At 46.0% G+C, this 20,000-nt stretch overlaps 2 protein-coding genes across 2 annotated transcripts in view; both read right to left on the bottom strand.

Annotated features, from left to right (window-relative positions):
• Positions 1 to 8,781, bottom strand: part of sanbr (SANT and BTB domain regulator of CSR) — a 13,317-nt gene extending 4,536 nt beyond the window's left edge. Inside the window, exons 1-15 of the mRNA XM_065959467.1 lie at positions 7,790 to 8,781; positions 5,915 to 6,066; positions 5,481 to 5,646; positions 4,992 to 5,079; positions 4,009 to 4,244; positions 3,744 to 3,802; positions 3,413 to 3,573; positions 3,249 to 3,335; positions 2,955 to 3,065; positions 2,240 to 2,363; positions 1,479 to 1,631; positions 1,095 to 1,234; positions 456 to 549; positions 349 to 381; positions 131 to 230 (exon numbers count right to left, since the gene is read on the bottom strand). Coding sequence (XP_065815539.1) covers positions 131 to 230; positions 349 to 381; positions 456 to 549; positions 1,095 to 1,234; positions 1,479 to 1,631; positions 2,240 to 2,363; positions 2,955 to 3,065; positions 3,249 to 3,335; positions 3,413 to 3,573; positions 3,744 to 3,802; positions 4,009 to 4,244; positions 4,992 to 5,079; positions 5,481 to 5,646; positions 5,915 to 6,066; positions 7,790 to 7,979 — 1,894 coding nt within the window. The 5' untranslated portion in view covers positions 7,980 to 8,781. The remainder of the gene's footprint in view (positions 1 to 130; positions 231 to 348; positions 382 to 455; positions 550 to 1,094; positions 1,235 to 1,478; positions 1,632 to 2,239; positions 2,364 to 2,954; positions 3,066 to 3,248; positions 3,336 to 3,412; positions 3,574 to 3,743; positions 3,803 to 4,008; positions 4,245 to 4,991; positions 5,080 to 5,480; positions 5,647 to 5,914; positions 6,067 to 7,789) is intronic.
• Positions 8,782 to 9,003: 222 nt separating this feature from the next.
• On the bottom strand, positions 9,004 to 12,292 carry pex13 (peroxisomal biogenesis factor 13). Its single transcript, XM_020659935.3, has 4 exons — positions 12,014 to 12,292; positions 10,653 to 11,359; positions 10,418 to 10,540; positions 9,004 to 9,650 (listed from the first exon to the last, which is right to left on the bottom strand). The coding sequence occupies exons 1-4, from the start codon at positions 12,085 to 12,087 to the stop codon at positions 9,361 to 9,363; spliced, it is 1,194 nt and encodes a 397-aa protein (XP_020515591.2). The 5' UTR covers positions 12,088 to 12,292; the 3' UTR covers positions 9,004 to 9,360.
• Between the last annotated feature and the right edge of the window lie 7,708 nt (positions 12,293 to 20,000).

Here is a 20,000-nt window from a genome sequence, read left to right as displayed (position 1 = left end):
TCCTTTGGATTGATCGATCAGTTTGAGTATCTTTAATCAATCATCCAGACGTCACTGATTGAATATTTTAAAAAACAATAAATCTGATCAGCTGACATAAGTTTAGATATATTCATGAACTGTTTGTCACCTTGCTTCTTGTTGAGCTCCTCGTCATCGCCCACCTCGTCCTCAGTGACCTCTGACCCCGTGGTGTACTCCTCATCCTCCGACAGCAGAGACTGCTGCCTCTACAGGGAGAGGGAGACAACCGTCACTGAACAGTTCATCATTCAGAAATTAATGTCATAAAACAAAAAAGTGAGACCGCGACAGACTCACTAACAGAACGACATCACAGAGACGTACCAGCTGCAGACTCCAGTTCTTCAGAAGAGAAAACTGAGGGACGACAACAACAAGGGGATCAATGACCAACAACAGCTGATATTCAATAACAGCTGATTCATACTCACGGTTCCTGTGTCTCCTCTCAGACGTCCCAGCAGAGTCGGCTCCAACTGAACATCACAGTCCTGAATCTTCTCTGTCTCCTCCGACACACACACACTGTCCACACACACACACACACACACACACACACACACACACACACACACACACACACACAGTGTTTGTGTTTCTGACAAGTTTAGCTTTGATTTGTTGGATAATATACAAAGGAGGATGATGTCATGATTGACTGCTCTGTTGACCAATGAGGATCTTGCGTTTCCGGATGAATTATCAGCGTAGCGGAGGAACAGTGACAGGAAACGTAACAAACAGGAACATGAGAGTCATGACATTTTATCAGGAAGCAACCTTTGACCTTTGACTTTTAACACCTAAAGAGGAAACAGTCATATCCCTGTTTTTTTTCTGAGCGCCAGCTTCTGTTGTCAGCCCTAACCAATAAGGAGAGCGAGCTTTCCGCAGTGGGCGGGCAGGCAGAGAGAAGGCGCGGCGCCCGTTCTCTCTTCCCACAGCACTCCGAGGGCTTAAAGTTCATATGTCTCCAACCAGCCAATCATTACGTAGATCTGTAGGGTCCTCGCTCTGTGTCTGATAGGAAGCGTGATAACTGGGCGCCATTATTGTGAACACACACTGACCTGTCTGCAGGTGTGTGTGACACACACACTGCATCTCTGTGCAGCAGCAGGTCGTTGAGGACTCTCGTCTGAGCGGACGCCTCGTCATCACAACTCTCTTCATCAGGAACGTTCACTATGTGGTCTCTCCTCTTACAGCCCTGAAGACACACACACACACACACACACACACACACACACACACACACACACGCACACACACACACACACACACACACACACACATGCACCAACATAAATAACTAGTCTCCTCCACATGCATCTCAACTGTGCTCAACACTTGATTCAATTCAATAAACAAATTTTTATTTTGCCTTTTGATGTGTGTGTTTGTGTGTGTGTGTGTGTGTGTGTCTGTGTGTCTGTGTGGGTGTGTGTGTGTACCTTGGGTATCCCCGTGGGGTCAAAGCGTAGTACCCTCTGCTTGCAGCAGGGGTAAAGTCCTGCTCCATGCCAGCCTCTCTCTGATCCAAGACCACCGTACACCACAGAGTCAGGGTGGTACTGACAGTGTGTGAGCTCTGCACAAACAAACACCTACACACACACAGTACATCACTAAGTGAGTTTGTTTAGCCTGCATTTTCTCTGACATCCGGCAGGGGGCGACTCCAATAAACGATGTACTCAGTAAACAAGTCTTCTTCCACACAGCATGAAGTTCATTTATGTTCAGAGTCACAGAGACTAAGAAGAGGCAGGGAGTTAGGAGGCGGAGCTACCTGGAACTGACAGGTCGCTACCATGACAACCTGAACCATGTGCTGTTCACTGTGTGGTCCTGCTGAAAGAAACTTACAGGAGATGGTAGGTCATTACCATATTTGTTAAAGTGGGAGGAGCATCCTTTTAAGATCAGTCCAGACACCAAGGTCAAGGAAGCTCCGCCTCACGCACGCACGCACACACACACACACACACACACACACACACACACACACTCAGACGCTCAGACCCACGCACGCACGCACGCACACACACACACACACACACACACACACTCAGACGCTCAGACCCACGCACGCACACAAACACACACACACACACACACACACACACACACTCAGACACACACACACACACACACACACACACACACACACACACACTCAGACACACACACACACACACACACACACGCTCACCTGTTGGCAGCGGGAGCAGGTGAGGTAGTTGATGGTCCCCCAAATCCTCCAGTAGACCAGGACCCAGGACTTCAGCTCCTCATACAGACCGGAGAGGTACTCATGGACGTCCCAGCTCCTCTGTCTGCACACACATGAACACACACACATGAACACACACATGAACACACACACATGAACACACACACGCATGAACACACAGACATGAACACACACATGAACACACACACATGAACACACACACGCATGAACACACAGACATGAACACACACACACATGAACACACATATGAACACACACGCGCATGAACACACAGACATGAACACACACACACATGAACACACATATGAACACACACACATGAACACACACACACACACGAACACACACACACACACACACACACACGAACACACGAACACACACACATGAACACACACACGAACACACACACACACACACACACACACACACACACACACGAACACACGAACACACACACATGAACACACACACACACACACACACATGAAGTTATATTTGAGCCAATGGTTGAGCAGCGTGTGTTCTGCGAGAGTTAAAGGTATTGTGGTCATTATGATTTAAATGGGTTAGAAAGCCTGTGATGTCATTATCTGTATCAGAAGAGATAAAGGCAATATATATTGAATGCTTTGTGCCAGCGTTGGTTGCCATGGTGACGGCTGCGTGGTACCTGCTGTGTGTGTACACAATCTCGCCTCGAGCGTCCACGTTGATCTTTCCTGGAACACACGAGATCTTCGTCTCCGTTTCTCTGGTCAGCAGCTTCAGGCAGACGCCACACCTGAGAGAGAGACATGTTAGCAACAGGTAACATCAAGACAAACCTCCAGGTGAGGACGCTCACCTGAGAGAGAGACGTCAGGACAGGTAACATCAAGACAAACCTCCAGGTGAGGACGCTCACCTGAGAGAGAGACGTCAGGACAGGTAACATCAAGACAAACCTCCAGGTGAGGACGCTCACCTGTACAGCGTGGAGGCGTTCCCAGGTGAGTCTCTGCAGGTGAAGTTTGGATCAAAGAGACGCTCCATCTTCTTCTGAAACAATTTACTGAGAAAACAAAACAGACCTGATGACATCACACTGACGCCGTCAACAGACCTGATGACATCACACTGATCACACACCTTTTAAATTTGTCCTTCTTGTCCCGGATGTCGTCGGCCTCATTGTGGTTGAAGAGTTCAGCGATGCGAGTGGCGAGGTTGCTGTTGATGCAGTTCATGTTGCAAGGCGTTGCCACGATGGCGCTCAAATGTTTGTGACAGTACTGAATACACTCATCCACCTAAACACACACACACACACACACACACACACACACACACACACACACACACACACACACACACACACACACACACACATACATACACACACTATCAGCAGCAGCCTGCGGTGGGGATTTACTAAATGAGGAGTTTAAATGTCTGTAGTGAACCTGAACACAACACTTACTAATGAATCCATCTTCAAGAACTCTGAGGAGATCAGGATGGAGATCACGTTGCTGGGTTCTGAAACACACACACACACACACACACACACACACACAATGTGCACACACACACAACAAACACACAACGAATAATATTTACATTTTATGGCTTTCAAATGATCAAAATGTTATAATCCCAAGTTTAAAATTCAGTTATTTCACCTACACCATCTTTGAATGTCTGCAGGAGGTGTGTGTGTGTGTGTGTGTGTGTGTGTGTCGTACCGAGGCGGGGCTTGTCCTTGGCGCCCCCTGCAGAGTTCCTCCTGACGTAGTTCATTAACCAATCAAAGATCTGGACGTCACAGTGGACGGAGATGTCGACCTCCTCCCACCGCTGAGAGTCCACCGAGAGATACTCAGCGAAGTAACGCATCTCCTTCACCAGAAGATCTCTGGGACAGGTGAAGTCCTGCTTCAGGTTCTTTGTCTCGTCGCACACGTGGATCACCATGTTGGGACTGAACAGCGAGAAACAGACATCAATATGAATTCATTAATGTGTGTGTGTGTGTGTGTGTGTGTGTGTGTGTGTGTGTCCTCACTCTCTGACTCGGTGTGTTTGTGTGTGTGTGTGTGTGTGTGTGTGTGTGTGTGTGTGTGTCCTCACTCTCTGACTCGGTGTGTGTGTGTGTGTGTGTGTGTGTGTGTGTGTGTGTGTGTGTGTGTGTGTGTGTGTGTGTCCTCACTCTCTGACTCGGTGTGTTTGTGTGTGTGTGTGTGTGTGTGTGTGTGTGTGTGTGTGTGTCCTCACTCTCTGACTCGGTGTGTTTGTGTGTGTGTGTGTGTGTGTCCTCACTCTCTGACTCGGTGTGTGTGTGTGTGTGTGTGTGTGTGTGTGTGTGTGTCCTCACTCTCTGACTCGGTGTGTGTGTGTGTTTGTGTGTGTGTGTGTGTGTGTGTGTGTGTGTGTGTGTGTCCTCACTCTCTGACTCGGTGTGTGTGTGTGTGTGTGTGTGTGTGTGTGTCCTCACTCTCTGACTCGGTGTGTGTGTGTGTGTGTGTGTGTGTGTGTGTGTGTGTCCTCACTCTCTGACTCGGTGTGTGTGTGTGTGTGTGTGTGTGTGTGTGTGTCCTCACTCTCTGACTCGGTGTGTGTGTGTGTTTGTGTGTGTGTGTGTGTGTGTGTGTGTGTGTGTGTGTGTGTGTCCTCACTCTCTGACTCGGTGTGTGTGTGTGTGTGTGTGTGTGTGTGTGTGTGTCCTCACTCTCTGACTCGGTGTGTCTTGTCGTCCTCCTCTGATGATCGTCGTCTCTCCACAGAGCTGACTCGACCTGAAGCAGCAGATTTACATCCTGATGACAAGAACACAGAAACAACATTAAACAGGATCAGAATATTCAGACGTCATTATTTAATACTCAGACAGACACATCACACGATGTAATGGATATGCTCCATCACAGATTTATCTGTTTCAATGATTAGTAACTTTTTACAGAACATAAAGTTCAGTTCAGATAAACGGTGTCATGATGTAGTTTGTCCAGCAGAGGGCACTCTGACTCAGCATATGAAGATCACAGCTGAGCATGATCTGTTTGTATGTTAAATACTAGTTATTCACTAAGTTATTCACAAAGCAGCCCCCTGATCACATCAGAGAGAAATCTATACAGAGGAGACAGAATCAATAATCAGGACTTCATTATCAGCTTTCATGATATAAAACATCCAGACGGATCCTCTAACTCACCTGTCAGTTTGCTGCTCAGGCTGCTTCCTGTCACCTCCACCCCCCCACACTCCAGCAGGGACAGGTCGTCTGAGGGGGCGGGGCTTACTTCTGTCAGGGCGTTACATTGGTCGTCCACATGAGTGGGACCCCCCCCAGTCTTCAGCTCCTCAAATCGACGAGCACACTGTGAAACAGATTAGTGTTATCTGTTATCTACAGTACAGGTCTGATGAGACTGATCCACCAGTGTTATCTGTTATCTACATCTCAGGTCTGATGAGACTGATCCATCAGTGTTATCTGTTATCTATAGCTCAGGTCTGATGAGACTAAACTATAAATGTTATCTGTTATCTATAGCTCAGGTCTGATGAGACTAAACTATAAGTGTTATCTGTTATCTACAGCTCAGGTCTGATGGGACTGAATCGTTACCCAGAGTTCAACGCTACCTCCTTGGGGGTGAACCCTGGCACCAGTTTGGCAACGTTGTCCCAGCTGATGGGCGGTGCGACTCCCTTCAGGGAGCCCAGCACCATATCAAGGACCAGCACGTTGTTGTCGTACGGGAAGTTGTTGTTGTCCGAACAGAAGCGACTCATCGCTGTACAGAGACAGGAAGTCCGCCATGATTGGTTTAAACTCTTTGGTTGTGTTTGAAATCACACACTCATTCCCTCCTACCTTCGCTATATAGGGAGTTATGTGTAATGGACTATATAGTGTACTCAGTATATAGGGAGTTATATGTAATGGACTATATAGTGTACTCAGTATGTAGGGAGTTATGTGTAATGGACTATATAGTGTACTCAGTTTATAGGGAGTTATGTGTAATGGACTATATAGTGTACTCAGTATGTAGGGAGTTATGCGTAATGGACTATATAGTGTACTCAGTATATAGGGAGTTATGCGTAGTGGACTATATAGTGTACTCAGTATATAGGGAGTTATGGGTAATGGACTATATAGTGTACTCAGTATAGGGAGTTATGTGTAGTGGACTATATAGTGTACTCAGTTTATAGGGAGTTATGTGTAGTGGACTATATAGTGTACTCAGTATGTAGGGAGTTATGTGTAGTGGACTATATAGTGTACTCAGTATAGGGAGTTATGTGTAGTGGACTATATAGTGTACTCAGTATATAGGGAGTTATGTGTAGTGGACTATATAGTGTACTCAGTATATAGGGAGTTATGTGTAGTGGACTATATAGTGTACTCAGTATAGGGAGTTATGTGTAATGGACTATATAGTGTACTCAGTATATAGGGAGTTATGTGTAGTGGACTATATAGTGTACTCAGTATATAGGGAGTTATGTGTAGTGGACTATATAGTGTACTCAGTATAGGGAGTTATGTGTAGTGGACTATATAGTGTACTCAGTATATAGGGAGTTATGTGTAGTGGACTATATAGTGTACTCAGTATAGGGAGTTATGTGTAGTGGACTATATAGTGTACTCAGTATATAGGCAGTTATGTGTAGTGGACTATATAGTGTACTCAGTATAGGGAGTTCTGTGTAACAGACTATATAGTATTCTCAGTTCATAGGGAGTTATATGTAGTGAACTATATAGTGTACTCAGTATATAGGGAGTTCTGTGTAATGGACTATATAGTATTCTCAGTTTATAGGGAGTTATATGTAGTGAACTATATAGTGTACTCAGTATATAGGAAGTTCTGTGTAGTGGTTTTCTCAGTTTATATGGAGTTATGTGTAGTGGACTATATAGTGTACTCAGTAGGGAGCTATGTGTAGTGGACTATATAGTGTACTCAGTAGGGAGTTATATGTAGTGGACTATATAGTGTACTCAGTAGGGCGTTATGTGTAGTGGACTATATAGTGTACTCAGTAGGGATTTATGTGTAGTGGACTATATAGTGTACTCAGTAGGGAGTTATGTGTAGTGGACTATATAGTGTACTCAGTAGGGAGCTATGTGTAGTGGACTATATAGTGTACTCAGTAGGGAGTTATGTGTAGTGGACTATATAGTGTACTCAGTAGGGAGTTATGTGTAGTGGACTATATAGTGTACTCAGTAGGGAGCTATGTGTAGTGGACTATATAGTGTACTCAGTATATAGGGAGCTATGTGTAGTGGACTATATAGTGTACTCAGTAGGGAGTTATGTGTAGTGGACTATATATTGCACTCATTCCCTCCTCCTTAAATGGGCGTATGTACTGTAGTGATGCTGCGCAGGCCCAGTCCGAATGTCGGTGTTGCTTTCAGGTCAAATTAAATAAACTTATGTTTAACACATAAGAAGTGCAGAAACATTAATAAATAAACATTCTCACCTGCTGTGGTGTCGTCTGGTCCTGTGAGGTCCGCCTGCGTCTGTGTCAGGATGATTATATCCGGATGATGATGATGATGATGATGATGATGCTGATGCTGCTCTGCAGGCTGGCTTTTCACTATGCTAACGTTAGCTAACTCTGCTGCCTTCACGGACTGCTTGTAAACTCCAGTAACGCTGTCAGACATTAGTGATGCTCAGTTTAGGGGTTAGGGTTTATATTGGGCGGATTTTACTTAGTTTTACTGTAAGCATGACATGTAAAATAAATACACCTTCATATCATTTAACTGTATAGTGTACTCAGTTTATAGACGGGACGGAGTGCTTTACATATAGGAGCGTGGAATCAGTTCTTACCGTCCAGTCAGACACAGAGGACCATCAGTTTATGCTTCTATAATTATTATAGGAATATAAACGCATCGCTGAATGAGAAACGAATCTTTAAACTAATCCTGACCATGATTAGGATATTTCCGATAGTCCGTGAAGGCAACGTTGCGTCGGTCAGTTAGCATAACAGCTTTAGCATAGCAGCTAGCTGAATAACGTCAGATAAACACGGATGCTTGTTCGTTTAGCTCAGTTTGAGCGGGAAACATTCCCGACACCTTTTACTTTAACGTTAAAAACTCGGCAGTCAAATTTTAAATATATTAAATTAACGCTTGTTATAAACTGAGACACTCATCCCGGTGTCGCAGTGCAGCAGGTAAGCGTCCGGTTGCTAGGCAACAGCAGGCAACGACTGTAAACACAACATTTCTGTCGTAAATGTCCTAAAGCTGTAGGATGTGAAGTAAAAAATAAAATAAACAGTTAAAATATGAAGATGACACTCAAAGATAGTCACTAATAAATAAATAAATAACAAGAGAAAATATAATCAGAGTGAGGAGAAAGTGGATAAAGCTCGTTCTTAAACGAGGGTGAACCTTGTGTTGGACGTGGAGTTGGTCTACTTCCTGTTGGACAGGAAGGTGATGAACACCGGAGGTGAGCTTGTGCAGTGAACGTACACAGTGAGGGTGAGACCAGGAGGAGGAGGGGCCAGGAGGAGGAGGGGCCAGGAGGAGGAGGGGCCAGGAGGAGGAGGGGCCAGGAGGAGGAGGGGCCAGTTTCAATGTTTACAAACATTTCTACAGACTCCACCTTTAAATTACTCAGTTCAGACATTATCACGCTGACAGGAGAGAAACATGAACAACGTGATTTTAAAATGTTTTATTTCAAAAACTTATATTAAATATTTACACTTTTATCTGTGAGTTAGAGCTGACACACACACACACACACGCACACGCACACACACACTGAGCTAGCGGTGTGTGTGTGTACAGTGAAATGATTCATGTAAACACCTCTACATGATGTGAAGATCAGCTGTGTACATGTTAAACCATTAAACTAACCAATGAACACACAGAGTGTGTGTGTGTGTGTGTGTGTGTGTGTGTGTGTGTGTGTGAGGATCGGTCATATGTTCAGTATATTGTTTTTTAACAGTTGATTCTGTAAAGTATAGAAGTATTGAACATTTTCACATATTTAGCGCGCACACACACATCACAGGTCACTCTCGTCAGGTGTGTGTGTCTGTGTCTGTGTAGGTAGGTTGCAGGTTGATGCGGGTGTTTCTGTGAACACACACTCCAGCAGATCCTCTGAAGGGGGGTCTGGACCGGGTGTGGGGGTTATTTGTGGGGCAGGGTGTGTGTGTGTGGTCTCCTGCTGCAGCTGAGCGGGTCTCCGTCCTCTCCTCTTCCCCAGAACTTTCACGTAGTTAGCAGGGACAAGTCCTGACCTTTGACCTCCCACGCTCGCCAGCAGCCAGCCGCGCACACGGGGCTGAAGCTCTACACACACACACACACACACACACACACACACACACACACACACACACACACACACACACACACACACACACACACACACACACACACACACACACACACACACACACACACACACACACACACACACGTGAGAGTAGGTGAGGACAGGTGAGGACAGGTGAGAGGAGGTGAGGACAGGTGAGAGCAGGTGAGGACAGGTGAGAGGAGGTGAGAGGAGGTGAGGACAGGTGAGAGGAGGTGAGGACAGGTGAGAGCAGGTGAGGACAGGTGAGGACAGGTGAGGACAGGTGAGGACAGGTGAGAGGAGGTGAGGACAGGTGAGGACAGGTGAGGACAGGTGAGAGGAGGTGAGGACAGGTGAGAGCAGGTGAGGACAGGTGAGAGCAGGTGAGGACAGGTGAGGGCAGGTGAGGACAGGTGAGAGCAGGTGAGAGCAGGTGAGGACAGGTGAGAGCAGGTGAGGACAGGTGAGAGCAGGTGAGGACAGGTGAGGGCAGGTGAGGACAGGTGAGAGCAGGTAAGAGCAGGTAAGAGCAGGTGAGGACAGGTGAGGGCAGGTGAGGACAGGTGAGAGCAGGTAAGAGCAGGTAAGAGCAGGTGAGGACAGGTGAGAGCAGGTGAGAGCAGGTAAGAGCAGGTAAGAGCAGGTGAGGACAGGTGAGGACAGGTGAGGACAGGTGAGAGCAGGTGAGGACAGGTGAGAGCAGGTAAGAGCAGGTGAGGACAGGTGAGGACAGAATAAGGAGCAGCAGGACAGTTCTCACCTTTAGGAGCGAGGTTCAGCATGTCTCCCGCTCTCAGAGAAATCTCGTCCTCTGACGCTGCTGAGAAATCAAACTCTGCTCGAGCCACCACGTGGTCGTCCTCGCCACTCGCCCAGTTTGAGTCTACATGGAAACACAGATCTCGGTTATTTGCAGATGTGAATCTTTTTTAGATTTTAATTTTTAAATTTTAAATTCTGATTTTGTGAAAACTGGTTTTGAAAAGGACTCCCACCTTGCTCTTCGGGGGCGGGGCTAGAGCTCAGCAACTTCCAGATGAGGTACGGCCCCCCCAGGACCACGGCAAAGAACAGGAAGATGGGCCAGGACTTTGGGGTGTGAAGCTCCGCCCCTCCAGCTGCAGTCAGGGTGTCACTGGCGCTGTCCGTCCACAAGTCCTCCACCTCAGTGTCAGAGCGCCGGCCCAGCAGCCTCTGCAGGCGGCGGTAAAGGTAACGCAGCGTGCGTACTAGAGCGAAGGCTGACAGGACGCGGGTCAGGTGAGCACGTAGGCGGGTCAGGTGATTGGCCACGTCCAGCACGGCTCTGAAGCTGTTGTAGACGGCGGAGAAGGTGGCGTCCAGCATCATGCTGACGGAGGAGAAGGCCTGCACGATGCTCTCGATGGACTGGAACGCTCCCCTGCTGCTCTCCTCCGCCTGCTGCACAAACCGGCTGGGCGCCACTTCCTCCGTGTGGGGGAGGCGGCCGTACCCCCCCACGCCAAAACCCCCGCCATAGCTGTAGGGGCTGTACCCCCCGTACATGGAGCTCCCACCGTACATGGAGCTCCCATAGGGGCTGTAGGAGGAGGAGAAGGCGCCGTAGGAGGGACGGTAGGCCTGCTGGACAGAACGAGGAGGCACAGGGGGGGCCATCCTGGTCAGGACGGGGGGGCCCACAGAGCCTGAGGGGCCAACAGGCGGGGCCAAGTTTACAGACCTAATGAGACAAAACATCTTCATTTATATTTCAGTGTATTATAATCTCAAAAAGTAGAGAAAACCGTTTCATGAGACCGGAGAGAAATGAAACTATCCGATATCAGGTGTAAGATTTCTATTTATGTTGGCATGGTAACAAACAGGTTAGGGTTAAGTCTAAATTGTGATATTTAGGAACAACATGGTTTATTAATCAGGCAGAAACTGAAATACAACAGCCAATAAAGATCACTGTGAAGTTTTATAATACTTCATATTAATGAAAGTTTTCATACAAGTGATGCAGAAAGAAGACAAAGTCTCTAAAGATCACTGTGAAGTTATTAACTGTTTATTTACACTGAAGAAAACAATGTGACTATGAATGAGGTCCGGCGGGTCAGGGGTCAAGAGGAGACACAGGCCTGCTAACTGCTAAGCTAACTGCTAAGCTAACAGCTCACGGAGTTTACAGGTGAGTCGACGTTAAAAGATTCAAACTGATCAGCTGATTTGATTAATTAATGTTATTATTGAGTCTCTACAACATGCAGAAAACGTTCTCTCTGTCTCCTCTGTTCGACCTCAGCGTTAGCAGCCACAACATCTGCATTAACACCGAGTTTCACATAAACAAGCTCACTGTTTGCTAACGCGGCTACAGCTAGCTCACCTGTAGTTCACAGGTGTACTCATGGCTCCAGGTATCCTCCTCTCCCACGGCTTCTGTGGAGGCTGAGGATCCATCCAGAAATAAAAGAGTAAAAGAGTAAAAACTACAATGTGACCGTAAAGTGGACCCTGAACTCCTCACGGCTTCTACTCCTGCCGCGTTCAAGTGCTGCTCGGAGTTTATTACATCTGATGTCGCAGCTCATGTTAGGTTAGGTCTGTGGAATTAACATACATTAATTTAATCTTTTAGAGGTGTGCTGGCATCACTTCGTCTCTAGAAGTTCATCAAATTTATCTCCGGGTCAACGTGTCGGAGCTTTGTAAACTTGTTTTGACACGATATTTTCCGGACCCACATGAAGGCAGCAGCTGTGCTTGCAGAGATGGCGGGTCAAAGGTCAGACTCAAAAGAACACATTATAGATATACTTTGTTTAATTAAATATACCCAATCATTAATGAAATACATGAATATATTTTAAAGTGACAAATTGTTATTTTCTTGTTTTTGTTCATGTTTGAATCATCTCGCAGATCCATTAATAATCCTGAGTGTTTGGTTGAACCTTCAACAATCACATGTACATCTTACTCCTGACCAGCAGAGGGCAATGTGACCCATCAAAACCGGAAAAGTTTTAAACAGAATGAAGGGGAATCTCCCTCCTCTGTCAAACTCAGAGTTAAACAGAGAACACAGATTTAAATATTTGTTTGAATAAACGATGTCCTTCTGACAGCAGGTATCAATATTTAATAATCAATCCAACAGCTGTTTTAACTCTGCACAGATAAGTTTCATGTCAGAGTGTGCTGTCAGCTCAGTGTTTAATCATTCATCTCGGACACTTGACTTTTAGAGGGTGAGTTAATGTGTTATTACGTACTGTCAGCGATCCATCAATTCATTTTCAGTAAACTATCTCATAGAGTCATGCTACTGTAAGGAGAGCAGTGTTTGAGTGTATGTGTGCTTACAGCAGTGTGACCTTTGATGATACATAAATGCAGAGAGGGAGAGATAGGAACTCAATGTGCCAGTTCCACCGGCAGCATAAGTAGGAGCTGGTCCATACCTGCGCCAGCCCTAACTAAAAGCTATATGAAAAAAGTACAATTTTAAGTCTGTTTTTAAAAGTGAGTGTGTCTGCCTCCCAAACCCTCTGTGGTAGATGATTCCAAAAGAGAGGGGTCTGATAACTGAAGGCACTACCTCCCATAGTACATTTAGAGACTGTACCACGAGCAGGCCTGATAACTGAAGACTCTACCTCCCATAGTACATTTAGAGACTGTACGACGAGCAGGCCTGATAACTGAAGACTCTACCTCCCATAGTACATTTAGAGACTGTAGGTACCACGAGCAGGTCTGATAACTGAAGACTCTACCTCCCATAGTACATTTAGAGACTGTACCACGAGCAGGCCTGATAACTGAAGACTCTACCTCCCATAGTACATTTAGAGACTGTAGGTACCACGAGCAGGTCTGATAACTGAAGACTCTACCTCCCATAGTACATTTAGAGACTGTACCACGAGCAGGCCTGATAACTGAAGACTCTACCTCCCATAGTACATTTAGAGACTGTAGGCACCACGAGCAGGTCTGATAACTGAAGACTCTACCTCCCATAGTACATTTAGAGACTGTACGACGAGCAGGCCTGATAACTGAAGACTCTACCTCCCATAGTACATTTAGAGACTGTAGGTACCACGAGCAGGTCTGATAACTGAAGACTCTACCTCCCATAGTACATTTAGAGACTGTACCACGAGCAGGCCTGATAACTGAAGACTCTACCTCCCATAGTACATTTAGAGACTGTAGGCACCACGAGCAGGTCTGATAACTGAAGACTCTACCTCCCATAGTACGTTTAGAGACTGTACCACGAGCAGGCCTGATAACTGAAGGCTCTACCTCCCATAGTACATTTAGAGACGGTAGGTACCACGAGCAGGCCTGATAACTGAAGGCTCTACCTCCCATAGTACATGTAGATACCGTAGGTACCACTAGCAGGCCTGATAACTGAAGGCTCTAACTCCCATAGTACATTTAGAGACTGTAACACGAGCAGGCTTGATAACTGAAGGCTCTACATCCCATAGTACATTTAGAGACTGTAGGTACCACGAGCAAGCCTGATAACTGAAGACTTTACCTCCCATAGTACATTTAGAGACTGTAACACGAGCAGGCCTGATAACTGAAGGCTCTACCTCCCATAGTACATTTAGAGACTGTAACACGAGCAGGCCTAATAACTGAAGGCTCTACATCCCATAGTACATTAAGAGACTGTAGGTACCACGAGCAGGCCTGATAACTGAAGACTCTACCTCCCATAGTACACTTAGAGACTGTACCACGAGCAGACCTGATAACTGAAGGCTCTACCTCCCATAGTACATTTAGAGACCATACCACGAGCAGGTCTGATAACTGAAGACTCTACCTCCCATAGTACATTTAGAGACTGTACGACGAGCAGGCCTGATAACTGAAGACTCTACCTCCCATAGTACATTTAGAGACTGTAGGTACCACGAGCAGGTCTGATAACTGAAGACTCTACCTCCCATAGTACATTTAGAGACTGTACCACGAGCAGGCCTGATAACTGAAGACTCTACCTCCCATAGTACATTTAGAGACTGTAGGTACCACGAGCAGGTCTGATAACTGAAGACTCTACCTCCCATAGTACATTTAGAGACTGTACCACGAGCAGGCCTGATAACTGAAGACTCTACCTCCCATAGTACATTTAGAGACTGTAGGCACCACGAGCAGGTCTGATAACTGAAGACTCTACCTCCCATAGTACATTTAGAGACCGTAGGTACCACGAGCAGGCCTGATAACTGAAGGCTCTACCTCCCATAGTACATTTAGAGACGGTAGGTACCACGAGCAGGCCTGATAACTGAAGGCTCTACCTCCCATAGTACATGTAGATACCGTAGGTACCACTAGCAGGCCTGATAACTGAAGGCTCTAACTCCCATAGTACATTTAGAGACTGTAACACGAGCAGGCTTGATAACTGAAGGCTCTACATCCCATAGTACATTTAGAGACTGTAGGTACCACGAGCAAGCCTGATAACTGAAGACTTTACCTCCCATAGTACATTTAGAGACTGTAACACGAGCAGGCCTGATAACTGAAGGCTCTACCTCCCATAGTACATTTAGAGACTGTAACACGAGCAGGCCTAATAACTGAAGGCTCTACATCCCATAGTACATTAAGAGACTGTAGGTACCACGAGCAGGCCTGATAACTGAAGACTCTACCTCCCATAGTACACTTAGAGACTGTACCACGAGCAGACCTGATAACTGAAGGCTCTACCTCCCATAGTACATTTAGAGACCATACCACGAGCAGGTCTGATCACTGGAGACTCTACCTCCCATAGTACATTTAGAGACCGTAGGTACCACGAGCAGGCCTGATAACTGAAGGCTCTACCTCCCATAGCACATTTAGAGACCGGAGGTACCACGAGCAGGCCTGATAACTGAAGGCTCTACCTCCCATAATACATTTAGAGTTTGTAGGTACCACGAGCAAGCCTTATAACTGAAGGCTCTTCCTCCCAAAGTACATTTAGAGACCGTAGGTACCACGAGCAAGCCTGATAACTGAAGGCTCTACCTCCCATAGTACATTTAGAGACTGTAGGTACCACGAGCAAGCCTGATAACTGAAGACTCTACCTCCCATGGTACACTTAGAGACTGTATCACGAGCAGACCTGATAACTAAAGGCTCTACCTCCCATAGTACATTTAGAGACCGTAGGTACCACGAGTAGGCCTGATAACTGAAGGCTCTACCTCCCATAGTACATTTAGAGACGGTAGGTACCACGAGCAGGCCTGATAACTGAAGGCTCTACCTCCCATAGTACATGTAGATACCGTAGGTACCACTAGCAGGCCTGATAACTGAAGGCTCTAACTCCCATGGTACATTTAGAGACTGTAACACGAGCAGGCTTGATAACTGAAGGCTCTACATCCCATAGTACATTTAGAGACTGTAGGTACCACGAGCAAGCCTGATAACTGAAGACTTTACCTCCCATAGTACACTTAGACACCATACCACGAGCAGACCTGATAACTGAAGGCTCTACCTCCCATAGTATACTTAGAGACCATACCACGAGCCGGTGTTATCACTGAAGACTCTACCTCCCATAGTACATTTAGAGACTGTAGGTACCGCGAGCAGGCCTGATAACTGAAAGCTCCACCTCCCATAGTACATTTAGAGACTGTAACACGAGCAGGCCTGATAACTGAAGGCTCTAACTCCCATAGTACACTTAGAGACTGTACCACGAGCAGACCTGATAACTAAAGGCTCTACCTCCCATAGTACATTTAGAGACCGTAGGTACCACGAGCAGGCCTGATAACTGAAGGCTCTACCTCCCATAGTACATTTAGAGACTGTACCACAAGCAGACCTGATAACTGAAGGCTCTACCTCCCATAGTACATTTAGAGACTGTAGGTACCACGAGCAGACCTGATAACTGAAGGCTCTAACTCCCATAGTACATTTAGAGACTGTAGGTACCACGAGCAGACCTGATAACTGAAGGCTCTACCTCCCATAGTACATTTAGAGACCGTAGGTACCACGAGCAGGCCTGATAACTAAAGGCTCTACCTCCCATAGTACATTTAGAGACCGTAGGTACCACGAGCAGGCCTGATAACTGAAGGCTCTACCTCCCATAGTACATGTAGAGATCGTAGGTACCACTAGCAGGCCTGATAACTGAAGGCTCTACCTCCCATAGTACATTTAGAGACTGTACCACAAGCAGACCTGATAACTGAAGGCTCTACCTCCCATAGTACATTTAGAGACTGTAGGTACCACGAGCAAGACTGATAACTGAAGGCTCTCCCTCCCAAAGTACATTTAGAGACCGTAGGTACCATGAGCAGGCCTAATAACTGAAGGCTCTAACTCCCATAGTACATTTGGAGACTGTAACACGAGCAGGCCTAATAACTGAAGGCTCTACATCCCATAGTACATTTAGAGACTGTACCACGAGCAGACCTGATAACTGAAGGCTCTAACTCTCATAGTACATTTAGAGACCGTCGGTACCACGAGCAAGCCTGATAACTGAAGGCTCTACATCCCGTAGTACACTTAGAGACTGTACCATGAGCAGACCTGATAACTGAAGGCTCTACCTCCCATAATACATTTAGAGACTGTAACACAAGCAGGCCTGATAACTGAAGGCTCTACATCCCATAGTACATTTAGAGACTGTAACACAAGCAGGCCTGATAACTGAAGACTCTACCTCCCATAGTACACTTAGAGACCATACCACGAGCAGACCTGATAACTGAAGGCTCTACCTCCCATAGTACATTTAGAGACTGTAGGTACCACGAGCAAGCCTGATAACTGAAGACTCTATCTCCCATAGTACACTTAGAGACCATACCATGAGCAGGTCTTATCACTGAAGACTCTACCTCCCATAGTACATTGAGAGACCGTAGGTACCACGAGCAGGCCTGATAATTGAAGGCTCTACCTCCCATAGTACATATAGAGACCGTAGGTACCACTAGCAGGCCTGATAATTGAAGGCTCTACCTCCCATAGTACATTTAGAGACAGTCGGTACCACGAGCAAGCCTGATAACTGAAGGCTCTACATCCCGTAGTACACTTCGAGACTGTACCATGAGCAGACCTGATAACTGAAGGCTCTACCTCCCATAATACATTTAGAGACCGTAGGTACCACAAGCAGGCCTGATAACTGAAGGCTCTACATCCCATAGTACATTTAGAGACCGTAGGTACCACAAGCAGGCCTGATAACTGAAGACTCTACCTCCCATAGTACACTTAGAGACCATACCACGAGCAGGTCTGATAACTGAAGACTCTACCTCCCATAGTACACTTAGAGACCATACCACGAGCAGACCTGATAACTGAAGGCTCTACCTCCCATAGTACATTTAGAGACTGTAGGTACCACGAGCAAGCCTGATAACTGAAGACTCTACCTCCCATAGTACACTTAGAGACCATACCATGAGCAGGTCTTATCACTGAAGACTCTACCTCCCATAGTACATTGAGAGACCGTAGGTACCACGAGCAGGCCTGATAATTGAAGGCTCTACCTCCCATAGTACATATAGAGACCGTAGGTACCACGAGCAGGCTTGATAACTGAAGGCTCTACCTCCCATAGTACACTTAGAGACCATACCACGAGCAGGTCTGATAACTGAAGACTCTACCTCCCATAGTACACAGAGACCATACCACGAGCAGACCTGATAACTGAAGGCTCTACCTCCCATAGTACATTTAGAGACTGTAGGTACCACGAGCAGACCTGATAACTGAAGGCTCTACCTCCCATAGTACATTTAGAGACCGTAGGTACCACGAGCAGGCCTGATAACTGAAGACTCTACTTCCCATAGTACATTTAGAGACTGTACCACGAACAGACCTGATAACTGAAGGTTCTACCTCCCATAGTACATTTAGAGACTGTAGGTACCATGAGCAGAAAGAAAATCTCCCTGAGGTTTTTAAGGCCAAGCATAATAACTTCTTGTATTAGTTAAGCAGTCATTATTTATATTCACCCTGATTACAAGAGTCAAGGTTAAACTTTACATTAACAATGTGTGGTATATTGACCACAGTTATTTATGATACACAGTGTTACGTGATTCACCTGAATGCAACTCTGTTCTGACATGAAGCTCGTATGCGCAGTGTTAGTAAGTAAATGACTGAACTTAAAGAGTGTCCGCTTCATCAATACACCACACAATGCATCTACTTTGTGCACTACATATAGCATTAGGGTTCAGACCTCCTCAGTAACAGGCCTAACGTGTCAGATCTCAGTCGGTCCTCAGGACACATTCACACCGAGCATTAAAGGTGTCCACTTGTTGAGGTGTAAAAAGAACCAGGATCAAATGTCCTTGCAGAGCTTGTTTTTTTGTTTTTTCATTTGCCTTTCTCTTACCGATTCATTGTTGTGCAACAAAACACAAATAAAGATTTTCATTACATGAAAACATGCAAGGGAATAAACCAGATTCTGATTCTAATAAACAACAGTTGAAATAAATTTAACATCTGCAACAAATCAACAGAAAAACAGCATGAACAGCCAGCAGCTGAGCAGCCGTGACACAGTTTCACAGAGAATAACAGCAGTATGTGAGGCGGACAGGATATGACATGAAAAGGTTACACAGGCGGAGTTCAGTTCCTGAGTTTACTGCCAGGAGCGGCTGGTATTTACTCTGCAGCAGAAGCTACCTTTGGTCACTGAGAGCCACAAAAACAGACTGTGGATCCAAACAATGACTCAAGGAAAACCTGCTGCAAAGAAGAGACGTGATTGGCTCTGCGGCTGGAAAAGTTGAGGGTCAAGAATGTGTGAATACAGTCTGAGCAGTTGTCATTAAATTCAATAAATATGCAAGAATATTTACAGAAAATTAGCTTCATGTTTGACCACAGAGAGGTTCACTGAGCTGCAGGTGACCCTGAGAAAAACTCCAACAGTACTTTGTGTTTGTTCTGTTTCATAGCAGCTAGCTGGGTCAAGCTAAAGAGCTTTTCAAAGAGCCGCGCTGCCCTGTTATCAGCGGTGATTAGGTCCAGATTCAACCCACAGTATCTTTAATGGAGCTTTTATAAAAAGAGCAGAGCTATTACACATGCCTGGAGACTCCACGTCCAGCCGAGTTTATCTGTGGAGCCGGAGCAGCAGGCCCAGTCTCAATCTAATAAAGACGATAAAAATTGACAAAAATGAAGCGTCTAATTGTTGGGAACTGCCACTGGTCACGTCGCAGAGGATACAGCGGTGATTCCTGAGTGACCACAATCTAAAAATGACTTCCCCAGCTGCCAGATAACAGCTCAGC

The sequence above is a fragment of the Labrus bergylta genome, chromosome 10 (genome assembly GCF_963930695.1).
Source record: "Labrus bergylta chromosome 10, fLabBer1.1, whole genome shotgun sequence".
In the NCBI taxonomy this organism is placed as follows: Eukaryota; Metazoa; Chordata; class Actinopteri; order Labriformes; family Labridae; genus Labrus; species Labrus bergylta.
The sequence above is the reverse complement of the archived record's forward strand: the minus strand, read 5'-3'. Positions and strand labels throughout refer to the sequence as shown.